We start from the raw sequence: 23,075 nt of genomic DNA, 5'->3' as shown, positions 1-23,075 counted from the left end.
ACAGTGATACGCAGCACTAAACTCAGAGGTTACCACGGACAGTGATACGCAGCACTAAACTCAGAGGTTACCACGGACAGTGTGGACCGTGACATGATTCTGCATTCGACCACTCTTTCACCAAAAATAACTTAAATCAAACAGCAGATGACGCTGGACCTAATTCTTCATTAAAGAGTAATGTGTTCCTTTTTAAAGCGTAGTTAAGCCCCATACTGCTCAGCCAAGACTTACTTATAAAAGGATTATTTATGAATATTTAAAAGAAGAATTAAAAATGGATTACTTAAAGAAATGTAGAACATCTTTAGAAGAGGAACAGATGATCAGTTTTTTATCTTCCTCAATTAAGTAAACAGCATCTACTGTGATATTGGTGAGGTTAGCTAATGTTAGCTAATTAATGTTAGATATCATCTTTTATTGACTTGACCAAAGCATAATGGGCCTGCAGGCGAAGACGATTTCATTTGTCCACATGAGGAAAAAAAATATCAGTTAAATAATAAATCACATCTCCATGCTGACTTGTTTAGTTTCAGTCTGTTTATATTTAGCATTTAAAAAATCTAATTCAATTAATCAGTTTTAATGAACGTCAGTAAGGATTCCAGGATTTTGATTCAAATATTGATAAGAAAACAGATTTATAATTTACAATGTGTGGGGGAAAAAAGCTAATATCCTTTTAATGCAAAATGATACATTGATAAACTTGCAATAATTTCCTGTTAATGTAAAGTGATACAATAATAAATAGTAGCAAAAGAGTTTTGTTACTAAATTAGCCGGGTAATTGTGATTTACCAATCAATGATTCAGTATTGAGCAAAATAATCATGATTTATCATTTTAGCCATTATCATACAGCCATGTTTTATGGTCTGCTGTGAGCACCAGTGTAGTTGTGGTCTAAGATGCACTCATTTTCAAAAAAAAAAAAAAAAAAAAAAAAAAAAGGCTTTTCTTCATTCTGTTAAAAAATGTAGTCTATTTTACAGACAGCAGATATTCTGTTGTCTGTAATATAGACTTCATTTACTAAGTTCATACACTAAGGTTCTAAATTCGTTGTTTTTGCACATGAACTAATTTTTTTAGTCTCTTTTCAAGTTAATATTCTTTTTATGTTTGACAAAACTGAACTAAAAAAAAAAAGACTTGGAAAAGACAAAAGACAAAAACTCTGATTGATTTATAGTTCTGCCATTTTACTTGTGTATATTTTGATCATGTAATGGCATGAGGGCTTCTGTTTGGCAGAGGCTTCTGTGAACATATGCATCATTTATGAGCTGTCCTGGTGTCCCCACCTCACCTCATCTCTGAGAGCCATTTCACCCTGAAAGATTTATAGTCGTCCATGTTTCTTGAGCGAACACCTTAATGGAATCCAAAGTGGTCTGCGCCACACGATGACTTCTTACTCCTTGGTTTAAAAAGCATATGTAATATTAATCAAGAAGTTGAAAATGAATGAGGACAGAGTACGTCTGCTTATTGATTCATGGTGTTGTCAGCCTTTTTGACTTTGGAAAGGGCACTAAGAAGTTTCGTCTGTTGTTGGGATGTGGCTAAGGAGTGAGAAATGAGGTCAGACTTTTGGGGCTGGAGTTGCACTCCTTTGAGCCTGTCATGTCCCTGCTGGCAGTGAACATGTTCAGATAGGATTAGGAAGACTAATGTCAACAGCTATTATCGTCACCTAACTTCTCTAAAATGAGGGTCCTGAGATTTCTCCCACTGAGACATCGCACACTTTCCAGATTGGCATCATGCCTGGGCAAGACTGTGAAGCTGCCTCTGGGACGAAGCGTCCAGGCAGGAAGTCGAGCCAGAGCACTGCTCCATCATCTTTAATTGTTGCCCAGATGTCATGTGAGACGATGTAGTGAGGATATTTCTTGACATGGTGCTCCCTAAGGCCTTGTTAAATATAGAGGTATATTTGGTACTGAGTCTATATTCCTGCATCCTCAGTCTGTTTCCACTGCACCACACCTTTTCGGTGAATGAGGCTTTCATTAATATATTGTCAGACTTTACTGCACTCACACTTAGCCATCACTTGTTCACTCCTGCTGTGCTCACTAATAAGAGCATCCACATCTTCAACTGCTGGAGTAGAGTGGAGACAGTTCAGGCTGATTTATCCTTCTGCTACAATGCACTTAAACGTATCTGTGTCAAAACATCAACATTGGAGTGACAGACCTGAAGGTGCTTAAAAATTTGAATATGATTTGAATGTGAGACTTACTTCAGCATAGTATATCCATTATTACACCACAGCGTTGTTGGGTTCCTGATTCTGATTGGTCAGAAGGTGCTAATTATTTTTAACAGCGGCTATGACGGTAGTTCCGACTGCAAGGTTTATAATAATGTGCCAATAATGTTTTAATACATTATCATTTCTATATTAGCAACTTGCACAGAGACTTATATGGCAGACGCTCCACATAAACTGATTAAAAAGCATGTTTAATTGTTGAAATGGTAGTATCAGTATTCTGTAAGGAGACATTTATTTATGTAGGGAAGGAGTCTCCAGTGCCAACTTTACATTTTCTGACACAGGAAATATTTCAGGATGACCTGATTGTTTATATCTGTTATAATGAAAGTGCTAACAGGAACTTAATTGTTTCATGGACATTCCACAACATTAAACGTAACTAGAAATGGATAACCGCAACTATACACATAACTATAAATGGATAACAATATGCTGTTCCTAAGTATAAATTGTTAGTTTTGGCAAATTGCAGTGAAATAAGAGGAATAAAACACTTTAGGTCAGATAATGTGATTATCACACCGCCCTATCATTGATTATTTTCCTATAACAGCATCCCTGTTGTATTCAAGCAACATTTCTTTATCACATCCAGTACTTTGCTTATTCTATCCAGTAGGTTTGCTACTGTGAATTAGAAGACTTTACTCGTTTTTCATTTTCTGAACATCTTTCATTTTTGAATGCAACACTTCCCCCTAGTGCACACTATATTATATTATATACATTATATTCGCATTATATTCCATACAAGTATGTTATTCCATGCAAGTATATATCTGTGTGAAGGTCTACGCATGACACTTGTGCATGTTCTCGGAGTCGCAGATTGTAGAGTTTAAATAAACCGGTGTGTGTACGCAGGAGATTTAAGTCAGGTTGGCTAACAAGTAGACATTAAATCTGGTAGTTTGATGTTCAGGAATGTGAAGTGTTGAAGCATAATGGGCATAATGAGGTAAATGAGGTAAATGAACTAAATGGAAATTGGGACAGCTAAGTGGTGAAGCAGCTTGTATGCAAAAGATTCATATGTGTATGTTTATGTCATAAGTTGCTTCACCATTTAGCTTTCCTAATTTCCATTTAGTTTACAAATGCACCTACTGACACTATAATTTCTCAAATACATGATTTATACATCCATGCACAGTGTCTCCTACAGGTGTGAAGAACATCTGGAGGGTGAACCAGCTGTGGTGGGCTGATAGTGGAGATGCGTTTATTTTGAAGTCTGCCTCCTCGCTAGAAACTTTGTATTGTAAACTTACTAGGTCTCATACAAATAAGGGCAGGATAAGCTTTACCAGGTCTGTCAGGTTCTTCTCTTTTCCCACTGGTTTCGTCTGCTGTCTCTCATTTTTTTTTAACCAAAATGTGAAAAATTTTAGAAATGGCACAAAATGTGCTGGGGTGGTTTTCAAGTAATTGGTGCTCTTGGGCAAAATAGATGCATGGTCCAGCTGGAAGTGGAATGAATCGCTGAGTGTCCTCTGAAGGATAGGTGTGAAGTAAAAGTGTGAGCATGTCTCAGAGAAGGGATGTATGAACAGATCGGCCTTTCCGAGCTCTCTCCCTGGTGGATTAAAAATTGTCCCTGAAAAGAAAATGGCCCTCACATTTGGCCATGCATTTATCAACCTGTCTTGTAGTGCTATCTTATAAGATGCCCATTGAAAGCTAGGACCATTGTTCATGCTGCAATCCAAGGCTAATGGATAATAACTAAGGAACAAAAAAAAACCGTCTAGGCCCCTGAATTTCTAAAGATTTCCATATGTAAAAAGGCATGCAAGGCATGTTTGCAATTTGGGGCATTTCTACAGACTGTAGTCAGTGCAAATAGATTAATTTTGCACCTACAATATTGATTTACTAAACCTGAATGTCTGAAATGAATGGAGATTTTGTGTGCAAAAGAATACAACCAAAAAAACTCACTTTTTAGTTTTACGTTTATATTGTATTTTGAACAGTTTTTGTCTTCAAATTGCAATTATGCTCAGGTTTAGTTATAGTTTGAATCTTCTGTAAGTTAGTTAGAGGTCTTTCTCACTGCGTCTATCAAAGAAATAGGGGGAAAAAAAAGCACACATACATATTGTAGCCTACAATGTGTAGGAATTGTTCAAAATACGACACTTGCACAGTATTTGATGGACACCAGAGGAGCTGTTGACTACCTTAAGGCTGTAGCTTAGACAACTGATGGGCCCAGGTGATTATTCTTTTCTGGCTTGTCATTGGATGACTGACAGGCCTACAGGGTTTTTCATTAAGATCAGGATGGCATCCATCACTACACATTTATCATTCTATCTCATCCCTTGTCTTCAAGGTGACTTCCAATCTTAGTCTAGTGTGTTCCCTCCTTGCTTTTGTCACCCTAAATGGTTTGCTTAGATGTTTACTCACTTATTTAGTAACTTTTTTTTTTTTGCCTGGGTGTATCTGTGCTTCAGCCTGTTCTTTGCTGTGATTGGTGGCCAGATGTCTTCTCTTGCTTCACTGTGGATTAAGTCTGATGTCAGGGCAAGGAACCCACTCACAGCAGAGCTGCCATCCTTCACAAATTACACACAACACTTCAGGAGTGGTGCATTTGCTGTTTTACTATAAATGTATTTATCAGCTTGAAAACACAGATTGTAAGAGCTCTGATGATGAAGAGTGCTTAAGTCCTTTACTTAGCTCCTCATTCTTAAAAATGTAAGAGAGCCATGACAAGCACGTGGAAGCTTGTGCTCAGTTAGTTAATAGGGCTTTGTACTGACAATTAAGACCACCTAGTCAAGGCTATATGCTACTCTGTGGCAGTCTTTTTCAATCATACTCTGCCAATTTTATTTCAGGTTTTGTTCAGATGCTTAAAAAAAGTGCTTGATTTCTTTAGCAGTAACATTTTGTTAACATTCTGCAAAATAAGCATTTAACATACATGTGTTCTGTGTGCCTACTGAGCCTGCATTGTCAGATATGTTCTACATGAAGTTGGCGGTAATGTTCAAAGTTATCCTTAGTAATCTGTTTCCTAGGCACTGATTTTAGCACTAAAAATGCATATTGTGAATACGTTCTACAAGGGGAAAAAAATAGATGTCTTGACATTGACTGTGTTATCATGCTCATTTGGTAACGTGACCACTATTGTAACAATAGATAACTCGCTAGCAAGGTTTCGCTGAAGCCAATTTTTATGCATTAGTTGAAATGTTAAGCTCTGTTGCACTGACAAAATATGATTCATTTGAAAGCTTTGGAAATTTTTCAATTAAATTTGGTTTTAGAAAAATTGTAAGCGCCCCATTATGTTCATACCCTATATAAACCCATGTAAAATGTGTTAATGAGCTCAGATGCTTCAGAGTAGATTAAATATTAAAATATGGACTGGACCTGAACTGAACACTGTTCTATGTAATTGCTTCACTGTTATTAGTTTCACTGGAAGATTATTCAGGGTGTAACTACAGATTGATTACAGATTGTAATCGAAAATGTTCTCCCCATACTGTGACCTTAGTATTGTATGGTTCTGTCTGTGTTACGACTGAATGGCAGATAGAACCTTATAATATTAAAGTCACGATATATTATAGTGCCGTGAGGAGATTCTTTGGTTCTGCTGTATATGAGTCATCTGTTTGTTATAAGGTTCCTCTCTTCCCTTGAGAAATTCTATTGAAATTTCACAACTTGACTTTGCTATAGCATGACGTAACTACCAGGTCATTCATTTCTCCAAAAAAAAAACAAAAAAAAAAAAACTCCGGATCACTCTTTTTTTGCATTCAGAAATCTGGCAGTTCTGAAACGGTATCTTGAATGGCATTGCAGATGTGTATGTGACACCAAGCATTTAGCAAAGCTTGCAAGGCGACATCAGAAGAATCACAAATGTGTCAAGGCTTATGATTTTTTTTTGTGTGTGTGTGGCTTTTCAGTCTGTCACGGATGGAGTGTCCCTGATACGGTATTCAGTGGGCTTATGATGGTTTATGGTGGGTCAGACGGGTTACTGAGCTGCCAGATTAATGTCACACTTTGCCTGATGAAATCTGGCTTGTGAGAAGAAGATAGTAATAGTTTTGGGGTTTTTGAGCAGAGGTGTGTCACTTATTTGCATTGGAGCTTTGCCTTCCACTTTATGGAGACTAAATGTACTGTATTTCCTGATAGCCACTGCTAACATCACCTGCTTGATTTGTCACCAGTACGTGCAGATGTTTGAGGCCCTGTCTGATTTATAGGCATCCTCAGTTATTTGTTTCCATTGGGAAATGATGTGAGTTGTTATGATGAAATATTCAGGGTTTTGAATTGTACAGCTATTCTTCAGGGAGAAGTTGCCCTAGATAGAGGCATTATAACAACACTAAATCATTCTGCACTGAGAACGCAAAGAAGCAGCTGGAAAAAGACCAGATGAGGTTTTTCCAATCTTCAGTTGCCCAGTTTAGGTGAACCTGTGTCCACTGTAGCCTCAGAATCTGCTTCTTGGCTGACGGGGGTGGAACCTGATATGGTCTTATGCTGTTGTGCTGGCATGTTGTGCATTCTGAGATGCTTTTCTGTTCACCATGGTAGTAAACAGTTATTCGAGTTAGCATAGCCTTCCTGTCAGCACAAACCAGTCTGGCCATCTGCTCTCCCATCGAGAAGGCATTTTCACATGCATAAGTGCCACTCACTTGGTGTTTTTGTTTTTTGCCACTATTCTATGTAGACTGTAGAGACTGTTGTGTGATAAAATTTCAGAAGATCAGCAGCTTCTGAAATACTCAGACCAGCCTGTCTGGCACCATCAGCCATGCCATGGTCAAAGTCACTGAAATCACATTGTTTCCTCATTCTGATGTTTGATGTGAACTTCGACTGGAGCTCTTGACCTGTATCTGACTGTATACATTGTGCTGCTGCTACATGATTGGCTGATTGGATAATTGCTTGATTGAGCAGGTGTACAGATGTTCCTATTAAAGTGGCAGGTGAGTATATAGACACTTAAAAGAGCAATGTGTCATTCATTAATAAATGTAAAAAATTGACATGTTGGCAGATAGCTATGGTATAAGAGGAGTAACACACCTTTGGTTGTGCAGTTATAAGAAAATAAGCAATTATTCTTTTTTTATGTGGAGCCCAGGATTCTCCTTCCACTATTTCCAGAGGCTCTTGAATTTGTCTTTTGGAAGTAGAAACTCCTAGATGGAATCAGCCTCTCTGAGTGAACTTTTTTAAAAAGGATAGAGTCCTGTGACATTGATAGTTTGTTTATAAGGCTGCTTTCTAGCACAGTGATGGAACTACTGCATGCTATTGGCTGGAGCAGCCACATCTCTTCGAATAAGGGGTCCTTGTTGCCCTGAAGGCATCATTCATTATGCCGTGAAGTTTCAATTTCTGCAGAGCCAATGCAATTACCTGTTCTCTGTTAGAGGCCCGTTCCTGCTGAGAAGCCTCTAGGTCCATTCTCCAAACAGGGCCTTGGATTCAAGTTGGTATCATGCTGTGGCATACCTGCAGTGGTCTGGTCCTGTATATAACACTGGTGCATTTGCTGCAGGGGGTCTGGCCAATCGCAGACACCATTTCTTTTTCACCTTCAACAATGCTGCTTATGAAAACTTATCACTTTGGCCCAAAACTCTTTTTAATTTCAAAAAGAGCATAACATTACAGACGAAGGATTGATTCTCTCATCCAGCTATTCAAGCTCCTCTCTACAGGAAAGGGTTTAATAAGCATTTATTAAGGAATGAGAAAGAAAGAATACTTGTTTTTGTCTGGGTACACAAAGCCACTACTCTTTTTTTTTTTTTTTAATTTTATTTTATTTATTTATTTTTTTTTAAAACAAATTTATTATTATTATGCTGAGCCAGTCTGCAGAAGGTGAGAGGTTCCTTACCCACAAGAGGCACATCTGGATTTTTGAATAAAGAGCAATTCGCTGCAGGCTGGCGTGGAGTACTCTCTGAGAAAATGTGCTCATCAGAGTGCCATTTATAGCCAGGCGTGTGCATTGTCAAGGAGTGTGTAGGTGTCTTGAGAGCTGAGAGCTAAATCCTCTGGGTTGATCTTGAACATGTGATCTTTTTCAATTTCAGGATGTTTTAGTAAGGTGCAGTATCCACTTCCTCTCCAATCCCGGATATGTGGTGTGTGGATTCGTGAGGAACACTTGTGAGCTGAAAATTAGACACTAGTAGAAGCAAATGATATAGAAATCCCACTCGCACATACCTTTAACTTCAACTTAACTAACCATCTTGTTTAGTGTTTCTTAGTCCTTGTCCTGGCATACCACCACCGTGAACATTGTGGTCCTCTTAATTCACCTGATTAAACTTGATGAAACTTTAATTAAACTGTGTACATTAGAGGAGGGAAGACACCAAAATGTGCAGGTAGATGGCACTCCAGAAAAGAGGTGTGCATTGGGATTGGGATTAGGATCCCAAAGGATCCAACAAAGAAGTCACAGGAGTGGGCAGTTTTTAATTTCATGCAGGCAGAAGTGGGTGGTTCAGAACGAGTGGAACTGGTCAAACTTTTTGCAGGAGTAGGCAGGTTTGGTCAAACTGTCCATACGAGTGGACAGGATTGGTCAAACTGTCCATATGAGTGGGCAGGATTGGTCAAATTGTCTGTGTGAGTGGGCAGGATTGGTCAAACAATCCGTGTGAGTTGACAGGATTGGTCAAATTGTCTGTGTGAGTGGGCAGGATTGGTCAAATTGTCTGCGTGAGCGGGCAGGATTGGTCAAACTATCCGTGTGAGTTGACAGGATTGGTCAAACTATCCGTGTGAGTTGACAGGATTGGTCAAACTATCCGTGTGAGTTGACAGGATTGGTCAAATTGTCTGTGTGAGTGGGCAGGATTGGTCAAATTGTCTGCGTGAGCGGGCAGGATTGGTCAAACTATCCGTGTGAGTTGACAGGATTGGTCAAACTATCCGTGTGAGTTGACAGGATTGGTCAAATTGTCTGTGTGAGTGGGCAGGATTGGTCAAATTGTCTGCGTGAGCGGGCAGGATTGGTCAAATTGTCTGCGTGAGTGGGCAGGATTGGTCAAACTATCCGTGTGAGTTGACAGGATTGGTCAAACTATCCGTGTGAGTTGACAGGATTGGTCAAACTATCCGTGTGAGTTGACAGGATTGATCAAACTATCTGTGTGAGTTGACAGGATTGGTCAAACTATCCGTATGAGTTGACAGGATTGGTCAAACTATCCGTGTGAGTTGACAGGATTGGTCAAACTATCCGTGTGAGTTGACAGGATTGGTCAAACTATCCGTGTGAGTTGACAGGATTGGTCAAACTGTCTGCGAGAGTGGATGGGAATGCTCAAACTTTCTGCGGGAGAGGATCAGATTGGACAAACTGTCCATGTGATTGGACAAGATTGGTCAAACTGTCTTCAGAAGTAGGCAGGCCCGATCAAGAGTGTCTGCGGGCGTGGGCGAGATTAGGCAAGAGTGTGTGAATCATTATGCAAGGCGCTGTATTGTAAAACCATAAATTTGGTTTTTGGTAATTAGGTTTTTGGTAATGAATTGCAGTCTGTTGATCTATTGAATTGGAGTCTGTTGATTTATTATTGGTCTAATAAACAGGTTTTTTTTTTTTTTGATCTGGCCCATTTGAGTTGATGATTAACACTTTTTATATCCACTTTCTCCACAGCCAGTGAGAACTGCCATGACTTCCACCCCATGTTCTTCACTCATGACCGCTCTTTTGAGGAGTTCTTCTGCATCTGCATCCAGCTGCTCAACAAAACCTGGAAGGAGATGAGAGCCACGTCGGAAGACTTTAACAAGGTAAGGACAGCATTGTGAATAAAGATCTCTCTGGCTGCATAGATAAAGAGCTCATATTCTGTGTCTCTCTCTCTCTCCATTTCACTCTCCCGCTCTCTAACACTAATACACACAATTATTTTTGAGAGATTGAATATTCAGGTGGCATTAATAAGTTGTAACTTGTAATTAGCCGTGGATTTCATTTAGGTCGGTGTGGAGCAGAGCCTAGCCTCTGCCTGGAAGTGTGCATGTATGCTACAATGTTATTTGTGTAATTATAGTAATCACACTGCAAACCTGTCCCTGCAGTTGCAATGCAGTAATATCCATAGTGTTCACAGCTTTAATATTACAGCTTAGTGCATATGCATAGGCTTGAAAAGTACTTCTCAGGATCACATATATAATCTTTTTCTGGGTTGAACTATAGCTTGTGAACATGCAGTCCGGGTGGTTCCGCTCAATGTGGGGTTTTGTTAAAAATAAATTTGATTCTGAGAGACATGACTTATGACAAGTTTCCTGAATAATAAGGCAGTGCTGACATGATGATGTTTCTAAAGCAGTAGAGGAAAAACCTGCAGTCTTAGATCACAGTGGCTCCTGTAGGCAAAATCATTTGCTTGAAGAATGTAGTATAGAATTTTTACACTCCGTCACACTGAGGGGGTTGTTAGACCTGCACTCATTAAGAATCACGGCTTGAAGGTGACGCTCTAATTGTGAATCAATGCTAATTCAGCAGCCGCTCCCCCTGTTCAGCTAGCAGCAAGAAAAAATGCTGCATTTCTATATTTTGTCACTCATTAAAATCTGCAGCTCCACGGAGGTGGTCTGGCTAAGATGAGTAAGGCATAGGCTTTATGAAGAAATTTATGATTTCTTCATGTTACTAAGATGTAACTGATGTTTCTAAAGTGGAACATAACAAAGATTTAATCTTTAAATGCATTCTGGATGTTTGTATAGTTGTTCAGCCAGATGTAACTGTAATATAAGTCACATTTTAAATAATGCTAACAGTTAAAAGGTCATGGGTATAAATTTTAGCGTAGGTTGTGTACATTTTGTTTTCTACCACCTCATATCAGAACTTAAAAAAACACTGACATTTTGACAGCCGGTATCTGATTGCATACTGAACTGATGAGGGTTACGTCCATTTCGCTACGGCACATAGCTATCCAAATAGCCTGGCATTCAGGGTGTGAGGAGGTCACATCCTAGCAAGGTTTATACTTCTGTAGACAGACTGACTCCTTATCCAGCATGATAACTGCAGGAAGACAGCCAAGGCAAGATTAAAAAGTAAATAAAAATACTTCTACATCATTTCAGTAAAACACATTTATGGTTTATTGAAAGTTGAGGTGTCAAAGTATGTTATAAATAGAAAAGGGAATTTTATTTGTCTGTTTGCCAGAACTCAGCCACAGCAACATCCAGTGGGTTTTCCCAGACCACCACACATTTTTTCCAAAGACTTTCTATACAACTCTAGCAATTAAAGTCTAACATATCTCTATGAACTTGAGCAGAAATATACGAAATCCTATACAAAAAGTCTTCCTTCACTGGTCTTTTGGAGGTTGGCATGGCTACATGAAAAAGGGGGCACAGTCATAACCACATAGCTTCATCACTCATGTGTTGAATACGAAGATGAGCCACATCAGTGTGTCAAGGGGATGTTTTATTAATGACTCCCATTTCACGATTGCTCTGTAATTAAATTTGCTTTCAGTGTCATTTCTTCAGAGGATGGGGTGGGAGAAGGGTGCGAGGTCAAACATGCTGCTGTCCCACAGCTCTGTTTATTTATGGAGTGCAGATGTGGGGTCGTGGTTAGACTAGGGGTTTGGGCTGAATTTCTCCTCCCATGTCTCCTGCCTGTTCTGTTTTATTCCAATGTGCAATTGATGTTAATTGCAGAGAGGTCATCTGGGTTGTTTTCTCACTAAAATTGCTATCTTTGGCTGTTGAGAGGGGAAAATTAGGCAAGATAGGGATGCACCAATCCCACTTTTAGACTTTTGGCAAATACACTATATGAACAAAAGTATGTGGACACTTGAGCATCACACCCGCATGTGGGCATTCCCACAAAGTTGCCACAAAGTTAGAAGCACACAGAATGTCTTTTCCCTTCATTGGAATTAAGAGGCCCAAACATGCTCCAGCATGACAATGTACCTGTGTAAAAAGCGAGGTCCGTGAAGACAGTTTGCTAAGGTTGGAGTGAAAGAACTCAAGTGGCCTGCACAGAGCCCTGACCTCAACCCCTTTGGGATGAATTGGAACGCCAACTGCTCACTAGGCCTTCTTGTCCAACATCAGTGCCTGACCTCACTAATGCTCTTGTGGCTGAATAGACAAATCCACACAAAATCTAGTGGAAAGCCTTCCCAGAAGAGTGGAGGTTATTATAACAGCAAAGGGGGACTAACTCCGTATTAATCAAAGAGATGTTTAACAAGCACATCTGGTTGTAATAGTCAGGCGTCCAACTACTTTTGGTTTTATAGTGTGATACTTATCCAGTACCTCGTGCTTTTTTTCCACTTATATATTGGTTACTGCTTATGGTCTTACCATCACTAATACAAAAAAAGGGTTAAGATATCAGGTATGCTAAAGTATCAGACCTTTGCTCAATTTATGATATTATAGATAGTTAGTAGTCATGCCACTAACATACTCACTTAATTGCAATTATTTAAGATGATTAGGATTAACCTTTAGATTCTGTAATCCTGTGTTTCCATGTGAATACATAAAGTCTGTCAGACTGAATGCATTAGGTATCAGTCTTCTTATAATTAGTTTACTGATATGGTCAAATCGCTGCTCATATATTTTTATACTCATTCTCAATTCTCGGGCTTTGAACTATTTATAGCTTTCTTTTATTGTTTGTCAGTAAGATTTAGTAGAGTCGTAATGCCAGTATCACTAAAACTTGTTGTAGATGACAAGGATATGACCTGTTTTTGCCATAATACATTATTCACCTACACAGTTTTTAAAATATGAATATATATTATTTATTGTTCAGGTACCTCCATATGTATTTCAGTAACGTTTTAAATGTTTAAGTTATTATTTGCCGTTTGGACTGTGGAAAAATTAGCAAGGCACAAACAAATTATATTTATTTACATGCGATGATGGAGCATGCTGTTACAGGAGAATAATAGATGATGATAGAGGATGGTATGATGAGGCGAAGCTTGCCACAAAGTGTTTTATTCCTCTTGTAACACACTGATTTACCAACGATTACATTTTTAAAATGTATTAATGAGCAATACACCATTCTGTTTAACTAGATATACCTGTGTGGTATCTGGCACCAAGACATTAGCAGCAGATCCTTTAAGTCTTATAGGTCCTGATCCTATAAGTTGCGAGGCAGGGCCTCCATGGATCGGACTTGTTTGTCTAGCACATCCCACACATCTCAGTCGCATTGACATCTGGGGAATTTGGAGGCCAAGTCAACACCTTGAACTCTTTGTCATGTTTCTCACACCATTCCTGAGCAATTTCTGCAGTGTGGCAGGGCATATTATCCTGCTGAAAGAGGCCAGTGCCATTAGGGAATACCACTGCGATGAAGGGGTGTACTTGGTCTGCAACAATGTTTAGGTAAGTGTCATGTGTCAAAGTAACATCCACACGAATGCCAGGATCCAAGGTTTTCTCAGCATCACACCGCCTCCACCGGCTTGCCTTCTTCCCATAGTGCATCCTGGTGCCATCTCTTCCCCAGGTAAGCGACGCACACGCACCTGGCTGTCCACATGATGTAAAAGAAAATGTGACTCATCACACCAGGCCACCTTCTTCCATTGCTCCATGGTCTAGTTCTGATGCTCACGTGCGCTTTTGGCAGTGGACAGGGGTCAGTATAGGTACTCTGACAGGTCTGTGGCTACACAGCCCCATACACAGCAAGCTGCAATACACTGTGTGTTCTGACACCTTTCTATCATAGCCAGCCAAAACTTTTTCAGCAATTTGTGCTACAGTAGCTCTCCTGTGGGATCGGACCAGGCAGGCTAGCCTTCGCCGGTTCACCGTTTGTCCTTCCTTGGACCACTTTTGGTAGGTACTAACCACTGCGTACCAGAACCCCCCAAAGACCTGCCATTTTGGAGATGCTCTGACCCAGTTGTCTAGCCATCACAATTTGGCCGTTGTCAAATTCGCTCAGATCTTTACACTTGCCATTTTTCCTGCTTTCAACACATTATTTGAGAAACCATTGAGAAGTCCTCTGTCCTGAACACTTTCCTGTAGTGGAAAACTTATTGACTGCTGAAGCGCTAATTCTTATATGTTAAATATACAGTACATCTCCTAACAAAGTTTCACCATATAAACTCTTATTATTAGAAGAAACGATCACATATCAGAATGAACGTATTCATATAAATGTGTAATTGGCCTTGCAGCCGGAATTGCTGTCGGAGCTGCTGTAGAAAATTAATCAACACCTTCTGACCAATCAGAATCAAGAACTCAAAACTGCTGTGGTATATAACACTACTGTTAGGCTTTGATTATCAGAGTGAACAGAAAAGACAACTAAATCATTAATTGCAATTATTTGTCTGGCAAATAGGCATCATAACATAACCCTAGGTATCACTTTAGCTGTAAATAAAATGCATTTATATTATTACTGATAAATATAATACTCTTTACTGCTTTTCTTTGTTCAGCATGCTATCTGCGTGTTATTGTCTGACCTCCATTTTGTGTTGAGCATTGAGAGGCCGGTCAGACATACCTTAAAACGATGATCGTGAGGTGTGTTTATGGATGACTGCACACCCTCAATCTGATGAACCCTTATGTGCATGCGCATCTTGTATTTATATGCACACCATACACTCTCTGTTACCCCTCCCCCAATCTATCTCTCTCGCTCCATGGGTTTGCCTGTCACATTGAGTAAATGGTGTGTGTGTGTGTGTGTGTGTGTGATGCTGAAGAGAGAGAAGCCAGACTGATGCTCCTGGGGCAAAAATCTGACGGGCAACATTTCGCCTGTTTCCATAGCAACCGTATTCTAATTACTCCTACTCCAGCTCCTCTAGGATGAGATGGAATGCCTATTGTGTGTGAAAGAGAGCGGGAGCAGGAGACACAGGAGACGGAGTGTTTGCTCACGTACAGTTCCCCTTCTTCTCCTCCCTCCCTCCTATCAGTGACGTAAGCATCTACGGCACCTGAGTGGAATCTGCCGCCTGGGTGCATCAGAGCGTAGTAGTGATGTAGCAGCTCTGTTTAAGCTAGCAGCCTTGCTCCTAATCCCCCTCCCACCGGGAAGCCCATGTGACTTCCTCGCCTGGACTACCATTGGTCTGATCCATGCCATGTCTGCCCAATAGGGTTGAAAGGCTGGGACGGACATAAGCGAAGCTGCTGGGTGATGCTCTCGCTCTTTAGAGAGCTGATGCTGTGGAGAGGAATGAGCAGGTTTCTGCATGCCCTTGTTTCTGGCTAACTCGGCGGTTCCAACAGCAGCACGCCCACCCAGTGCCCTCCATCAGGCACCTCAGAGATCTTCACCTTTCTCATCCAGAGTGGTTGCTTCACTGTTCGACTGCTTGTGAGCTGTGCCAGCGTGGAGCCGGCTCCCAAATATGGAGGTGACGCCAACATGTGAGTATAACACTCACTCGAGCCGATAGAAACAGCACTCGTGGTTGACTGCTATTAGACACAGCTGCTGGAGAACAAGATTGAAATAATAAATAATAGGAATAAGAGGGCTCGGGGCTGGAAGCATGTTTGTATCATCTCCTGGACATGGACAGATGGGACAGGCTGAGGCTGTGGCTCATGTACAGGTCGGCTGCAGGCTTTGTAAGAGGTTGCCAGAGTAATTGGGTTAGAGGCAGATTTCAGCTTGTGATTAAATGTCCCTCAATCTAGAGCAGGCGATCGCACTGATCTGTACCCTCTCATCCTCACCACGCTGGTATTATGAATGAACTCATTACTTGTGTCCGTGTGGCTCCTTTTCTCAACCACTCCACTCAGTGTGCATTGATCTGTCTGCATTTTTGTATTAACATGTATGAGATGTTGCAACGCACATCTGTTATATATTAGTATTTTCAGGGTTTAAGATAACATATTTGTTAGCGTGTTAATATTTTTCTTTTGTGTAGTTTCAGGCTATAGAAATAGCTCTTAAAATAGACTTAATCCTCTTTTGTGTTTGCTCATTGTTTTGGCTGAGCTGAACCTGATTGAATATTCAGACGATTGGCTTCTGTAGATAATCTAAAAAGAAAAACAGAGCAGTGTTTCTAAAGACTGGATTGTCAGCACACGCATGGATTTGGTACATGATTTCTGGCAGCAAATTTGCTCCGTCATCATCTGAATGTGATTGATAATGCTGCTGTGGCTTGCAGGGTTTATCAGAGACAGTAATTAGTGCCATCATGTAAATCATATGTATGTAATATGTAAATCATATTACAGGCCTGAGATAAAGCAGGTCTTAAACAATAGTTCTCTTCTCTTCTCTTCTCTTCTCTTGATTTCATTCTTTCTGATTTTGTACTTTTTGTCTTTTTGCTTGTTTCTTTTCCTTTCTTCCTAATTTCTGCATTTCTAAATTACTTTCTTTCTAAATTTTTTTCCTTTCTCTCCTTTCCTTCATTCCTAAAAGTATTTATTTCTGAATTTCCTCCTAATTTTTCATTTTTCCTTTGTTCCTTCCTTTCCTTCCTTCCTTTCTAAATCTTTTTCTTTTCTTGCCTGCATTTTTCTCTTCCTTCCTTCCTTCCTTCCTTCCTCCCATTTTTCCTTCTTTTTATTTACTACCCTCCTCTCTGGTAGGCTATTTATACACTCGTATTTTCCTCACTGTGGTAAGGCTTGTGAAGTTGTGTTTCCATCCTTGTGTGTCTCTCACACTATCAACGCTGTAGCTCCAGCATCATGCCAGACCTCGATCTACTGAAACAGCCTTGGGCATGGATATAAAGCTTCTATATTTAGTCAAAAGGCATGTGTGGCCTCGGCTTGTTCTTTCTTTTTTTTTTTTTTTCTTTCTTTGGCTATACGAGGTATAAGTGATGTTGAATTACTCAGCTCCAGGACGGAAATGCATTTTTAAGCTCAATGCTGAGGCCTTCAGGTGCCTTGTGTTAGTGACTCATTGCATAAATCCACATTTGTGTGTGACAGTGCTGGAGCACTTTGCATTACTGAAACACTCAGCAGCTTTTCCTAAAAGGCTCAGATAAACTTATAACCAGGGTTGTCAGAAAAAAATACAACCAAGGCAATGCAAAAAGAAAATGTGTTAAGCCTTTTTGCTTCCTTCATCTGAAATGTGTGTGGGTTTTTGTATTTGAGGCCACCACAATATTTCACAGCCATGTATCAAAAATATAAAGGTGCTTTGTCACCTGGGGCAAAGGTGGTTCAAGTTAAGGTTTGGGGCTACTGATCAAAAGATCATGAATTCAGGTAGCTCCGTTGGGTCCATGAGGACGGCCTCCTTAATATGGCAACTTATTGCAACGCAGTGACCAACTTGGTCAGCTCTGACCTCTTTTTCAAGTAAAGCAGAGGTCAGACTGAACAAAAATAAAATTTGCCTGGTTGAAAAGCCAATTCACTGAAGGGGAAAAGATACAGGATGTGGAAGATACGCATTTGTTTCTAATAGTGGTTTCTTTCATTTTGGGCAGACTTTATCAATTTAATGAGCATAGTCTTGTGAACCAGTATAACCAATTGAAAAGAGGCCGGGGTTGTGGTCTATAGTTGCTAAAAACGCAGGGTAGAATATGCTGTTTATTACTTATGCTGTTAGCATGGAGCAGTTTCATCCACCGACATATGCTAGGGCATTTGTGATAAAATTCTGTTTTCTCAGCACCTGCTAGGATCTTCTTGTTAGCAGTCTTGTTAGCAACTCTGAAGTTGTAGGGAAAATATAGATATACACTATACAGCCAAAAGTATGTGGACACACCCATACGTCCTTTTTGAACATCCCATTCCAGATTTATTCCCCCCTTTGCTGTTATAATATCTTCCATTCTTGTGCAGGAACCTCGAGTTCTTCCACTCCAACCTTGTCTTCATGGAGCTCGCTTTGTGCACAGGGGCATTGTCATGCTGGAACATGTTTGGGGCTCTCTTTGTTCCAGTGAAGGGAAACTGTAATGCTACAGCATACAGAAACATCCTATACAATTGTGTGCTTTTAACTTTGTAGCAACAGGGTGTGATGGTCAAGTGTCCACAAGCCTTTGGCCATATAGTGTAGGTATAAGAGATATATTTAACCAGACACAGTAGTTGTATCACATCATCCCTTTTAATAGTCTGGCTCCATGGGAAGTCTGTATGATTTCACATTCTTCTTTAAGGGTAAATTATTCTAGATGGAGCTAAGAAAATGTTTCACCACAAGCTAAAAAAAGGCAGTAGTAATTCTTATAGAAAAAGTCAGAGGTAGAAAGAAAGGGAAAATGTAATAAGAGACTGTCATGCCTTGAGAACCAGTTAAGAGCAGGTGAGCTGTGCGTGATGGAGTCATGGCTCCCAGTCCCTCCGTGATCTTCATGATTCATTATGGCAAATAATGTAAAGTATGGTTACCCTCTTTAACACGTCACGTAGCCAAGTATGCACATTTTGCTGTTAGTCGCTGGAGTTGTGGTAAGAGTTTGGGAGGTCATGGATGTGCAGTGAAGCCTGCTGAGCATGCAAATGTGTTTTCTGCTTCACCTGCTCCCCTCACTACTAATAGCCTGCCACGACACAGCGCATACACAGCAAGCCTTTCAACCCACCTGTTTAGACCTTTAGAATATACAGTCCATGCTCAACTGTTTCAGATCCAAATAAATTATGACAGTGCTGTTGAATTCTGGAATCTGATTGGATCTAAGGTGTTGGTTAATTTTCTATAACATCAACTCTGAGTGTTTCTATAGTAACAGCTAAGACTAATAATAAACATTAAAAATGTGCTGTTTATGAAAGAAAAATGTATAAGCATAGATTTTGTGAAGGTTTATTTAACATTTATGGAAGGAGTCTCCAGTGTCAGCACTTTCTAACAGTCAGGGTTCCACTATGGGAAAGACTTTCTAGTTTCTTGGTAACATAAGAAACAAGAGGCTGCTGTGGGAACAACTGTTTATAGCTGTTAATAATAACATGAGATAGACGGTCTGCAAAACAAGTTGATACTAAATGTGATTAAATGATAAAAAACTGTGACATGCCATTCTTTAATTAATAAAAATAATGTAATTGTTGGCAGTTTGCTGTGGTATATGAGGAATAAAATACTGTTTTTAAAACGCTGTTTTATTCCTCTTAGGAACATGCTGTTATAGGAAAATGATCAACTTCTGAAGGCATCACACCACCCGAATGTTGTTTTCTATGACATATTCTGAAGTGTATTATTGGTAAGGACCTGTCAAATGTGGCAGTTCCCTGCATCTGCTGATTCATTTAGAGCCTCGCCTAAAGTAGTCAGCGCTTGATCGTGTGTCCGTTTTTGCACTAATCATGTCTGTTTGTGCCACACAATAGTGCATCATGCTTTGATGTGGAGTGTTATTAAGTAGTACAATAGAAGCTAGGATAATAATAATGCAATTACCATGTCAATAGTAAAACGGATAATGTTCCCGTTTCCACCCAGTTGTCCTACGGTATTTTCAGATTCGCACCAGGTGAATATTTTTTGAATGAAAAGAGGAGACAAATGGGGAAAATAGGATGTGTTCATGATTCATGTAGTGCCAGCTCGCTTGGCAAATGTGTCGTAGCAGTGACTGGATTGATTCTTTTGTGTGTTTCTAGACAGGCATCCTGTGAACGTCTGACTCGACTGGATTGAATATTAGGCTGAGATCAATGTCACGGTCAGGTGGAAAGCAAGCAAACTGGAGCAGTGTCGTTGATGACTGTGGATGTGTAGATTTCAGTTTGAATCAAGTGCACAAAAATAATTGTTTTGTTCATTGTAGTTACCCCCTCGTTGTAGTAATAAACAATACATTTTCATCTGATTTAGGCTTTGACTATATTGTGTAGAGAAAATCAATTTTGTGTTTTGTATGAGAATATGGTTTTCTTACTCACTAGATGAGTACCAAAGGGAGGAGACCCTTGTCTATATGTATGATGGATAACCAGGCAAAGCTGTAATTAAAATTAGAGACAGGAGTGATGAATCTTACAAGCCTTGATTACCAACAAACCAGCACTGTGCTGTCAGTGAAAAACTGACTGGATTGCTGAAGATACAAAGCAAAACGTCTGCCTTCACACATGCAACAGCGCATGTGGAAATGAGATCCACTGTGTGGACCTGCCTTTAAGACCATATAGGGGAATGTGGCCATGCCGTTGGTTTCATATATGAAAGTCTTCAAGCAGGAAGAAGGAAGTCAGTGCCATTCATACAGTATATACTTGCATATTTTCACAGATTTTGTCAATGAGTAAACGTGAGCTAACCGGACAGTATTAATGAGAAGTCCTGTTTATAAATGTTCATAATCTTTTCTGCAAATGTTGGCATGAGCTACACGTTAACATTAGCAATCTAGCTAACATGGGTTAACCTGACAGTATTACTGAGATATAATTTTCAATGCTCATAATCTTCACTGCTATTGGTAGCCAGCTAAGTGACATGACTTGCTAATGTTAGCCAGCTAGCTAACTTGAGCTAACCTGACAGGGTTACTGAGAGGATTTTTTAAAAGTTGTATTCATAAATATGAAGAAAGCTTGAAATGAAAAATAACTTGAACTATAAATGTTTGTAAGGCTTGCCAGTTAAAAGCATCTTTGAACAAAAATAAGGGATCTTGGCTTCTATTGTGTTGTATGTACCATGAATTCTACATATATTTATTTTTTTTTTTCCATCTGGGTTTGTGTAGGAGCATGACTCACGAAGTTTTTAGATCGCTCATTTGGAATATAATAATGGTGTCTGTAATTTTAACCGGAGAAGAATAGCACTGGCTGCAGAATATGGCTATGTAATGCACATGCATTACAACATTGGCACATCCTTATTCAGAAACATTAGCTAAAATAACCAGCTACCTAAACACATCACTGCACTAATACTGCACGTAAGCGTCTAAATTAGCTGATTTTACCTCTGCAGCAGGAGCTTTTGGATTGTTGTAGGCTGTCAAGTTTGGCTGTAAGGATAGGTATTATATTGTGTAAACCAGTAGTCAAGGTTGCTAGCAAGTGTAATTAAAACTATTAGCCAGGGTGGTTAGAATAGTGTTTTTTTTTTTTTTTTTTTTTTTTTTAAATTGCTTCTGCCATAAAATAATAATCTAGAAAATCCAGATTTGTTTAGGGGGTTGAAATATTTCATCTAATTTTAATATTCCAAGGAATCTTCCCTTAAACCCCTTAAATTCTTTTTTTGTTTTGTTTTGTTTAATCATTTTTGTGTCTCAGGTAAGACAGAATATTTGTCTAAAGCTAATCCAGCAGTTTGGTTTGAGCTTCAGCTGTTTATATGGAGGCTTTTAAAAGTGTGATATAATTCCTCATTATGGGTTCATGTTTAAGTTTCTGTTCATAGGCTTGCGAGATCATGAAGAAGTAAATATCATAAAATATAAATCTGCTTCTGTAACAGAGTGATACTGGGATTAGTGCTTTGTTTAAGTTTTGGGAAAGGCATTGTGATCTTGACACTGGAATGCTTTAAATGATGAAGTGGGTCAAATGAAGGACTATAGAAATTTCAACTCATGATTTCATGAATAAAAGAGACGCTGCGTTTGTCTCTAGCGAGCACATTTTTTTTTCGCACAAGCGAAGATGCATCCTCTCCTCCCCCTTCATGTCGCTCTGCATTATCTGGGAGCTGACACGCTGTGGGTGAATGCGCTCCCTACATATCAATGCCGGACAGAGTAGAGAAAGAGCAGAAGAGCGGGAAAGGGTGGTCGGTGGATGAAGACCTCAGCAGTCTTGGTGAAGCAAAGATACTCTCGGTACGGCTCACCTAAAAAATCTGTTTCCCTTTTTTTTTTTCATTATTCATAAATACCACCACCCACCCATTCAGCAACAACAGTCCTGTCCTCCTCCACCTCTCTGTCTCTCCACAGGAAATCACACTTCCATTCCTAAAGAAGCCTACCGCTGAAAGCAGCATTGCTTTTTTACAGGCTTTGGAAAAAAAACACATTTAAAGGAATACTCATTTTTTCAAACAAATCCCTATCCACCATATCTGTAGTATATGTGTGAGTACTATGGACAATAATGGTGACACGTTTTCCTTTACTGTGAAAACAACAGAAAACCAGTTTACTTATAATGGAGGTCTGGCAGATGATGAATTTGCAGATGATGAATTTGATGATAAATGTCTAAAACATACATATTCAAAACACTGTAACAAAAAAAACAAAAAAAACATTGAAAGCAAAAATGACCAAAACTGCTCTTGTGTCGTTTAATTCCAACTTTCCAACACTGGAACAATCCATTAAAAAGCAATTTTGGTTACTTACACCTTCCTGAAGATTCTATATATCCCCTTTAAAAAGTTTGCCAATCTTTGAAACGATGAATTATTGACATTTATAGTTTTATTTATCTTTGAAGAATTTATGAATGTGTTCTATGAAAATGTTTTCCAATAAATATTTATTGATGTCTCAGCAACTGCCCTCAGACTTTCATGAGTTTCGAGTCAACTATTTTTCTGCTCCTTTCTCAGTTCAGAGCAACATGTTGATTCCTGTGTGCAGTAATCGCACATACACTACAGATGTGGTTCGAGTGGTACTACGTTGAACAACTCTGAAGTATTCCTCTAATCCTTTAAAACAGCATTTGAAAAATTTTCTCCCATATTAAAGCACACCGATGGAGGTTTATGTCCATTTATCAGTTACTCAGCCTCTTT

The 23,075-nt window shown here is 39.5% G+C and overlaps 1 protein-coding gene across 8 annotated transcripts in view; it reads left to right on the top strand.

Annotated features, from left to right (window-relative positions):
- elmo1 (engulfment and cell motility 1 (ced-12 homolog, C. elegans)) overlaps positions 1-23,075 on the top strand; it is an 87,222-nt gene that overhangs the window by 51,936 nt on the left and 12,211 nt on the right. For 7 of the 8 annotated variants that reach the window (XM_034298480.2, XM_034298479.2, XM_026929578.3 and 4 more), the window contains one exon: positions 9,993-10,129. In XM_034298480.2, coding sequence (XP_034154371.1) covers positions 9,993-10,129 — 137 coding nt within the window. Of the gene's footprint in view, positions 1-9,992; positions 10,130-15,555; positions 15,785-23,075 lie in introns of those variants that run through there. The other variant, XM_026929584.3, reaches the window with a different exon arrangement.

Source organism: Pangasianodon hypophthalmus, chromosome 23 (assembly GCF_027358585.1).
Source record: "Pangasianodon hypophthalmus isolate fPanHyp1 chromosome 23, fPanHyp1.pri, whole genome shotgun sequence".
NCBI lineage: Eukaryota > Metazoa > Chordata > Actinopteri > Siluriformes > Pangasiidae > Pangasianodon > Pangasianodon hypophthalmus.
The sequence above is the reverse complement of the archived record's forward strand: the minus strand, read 5'-3'. Positions and strand labels throughout refer to the sequence as shown.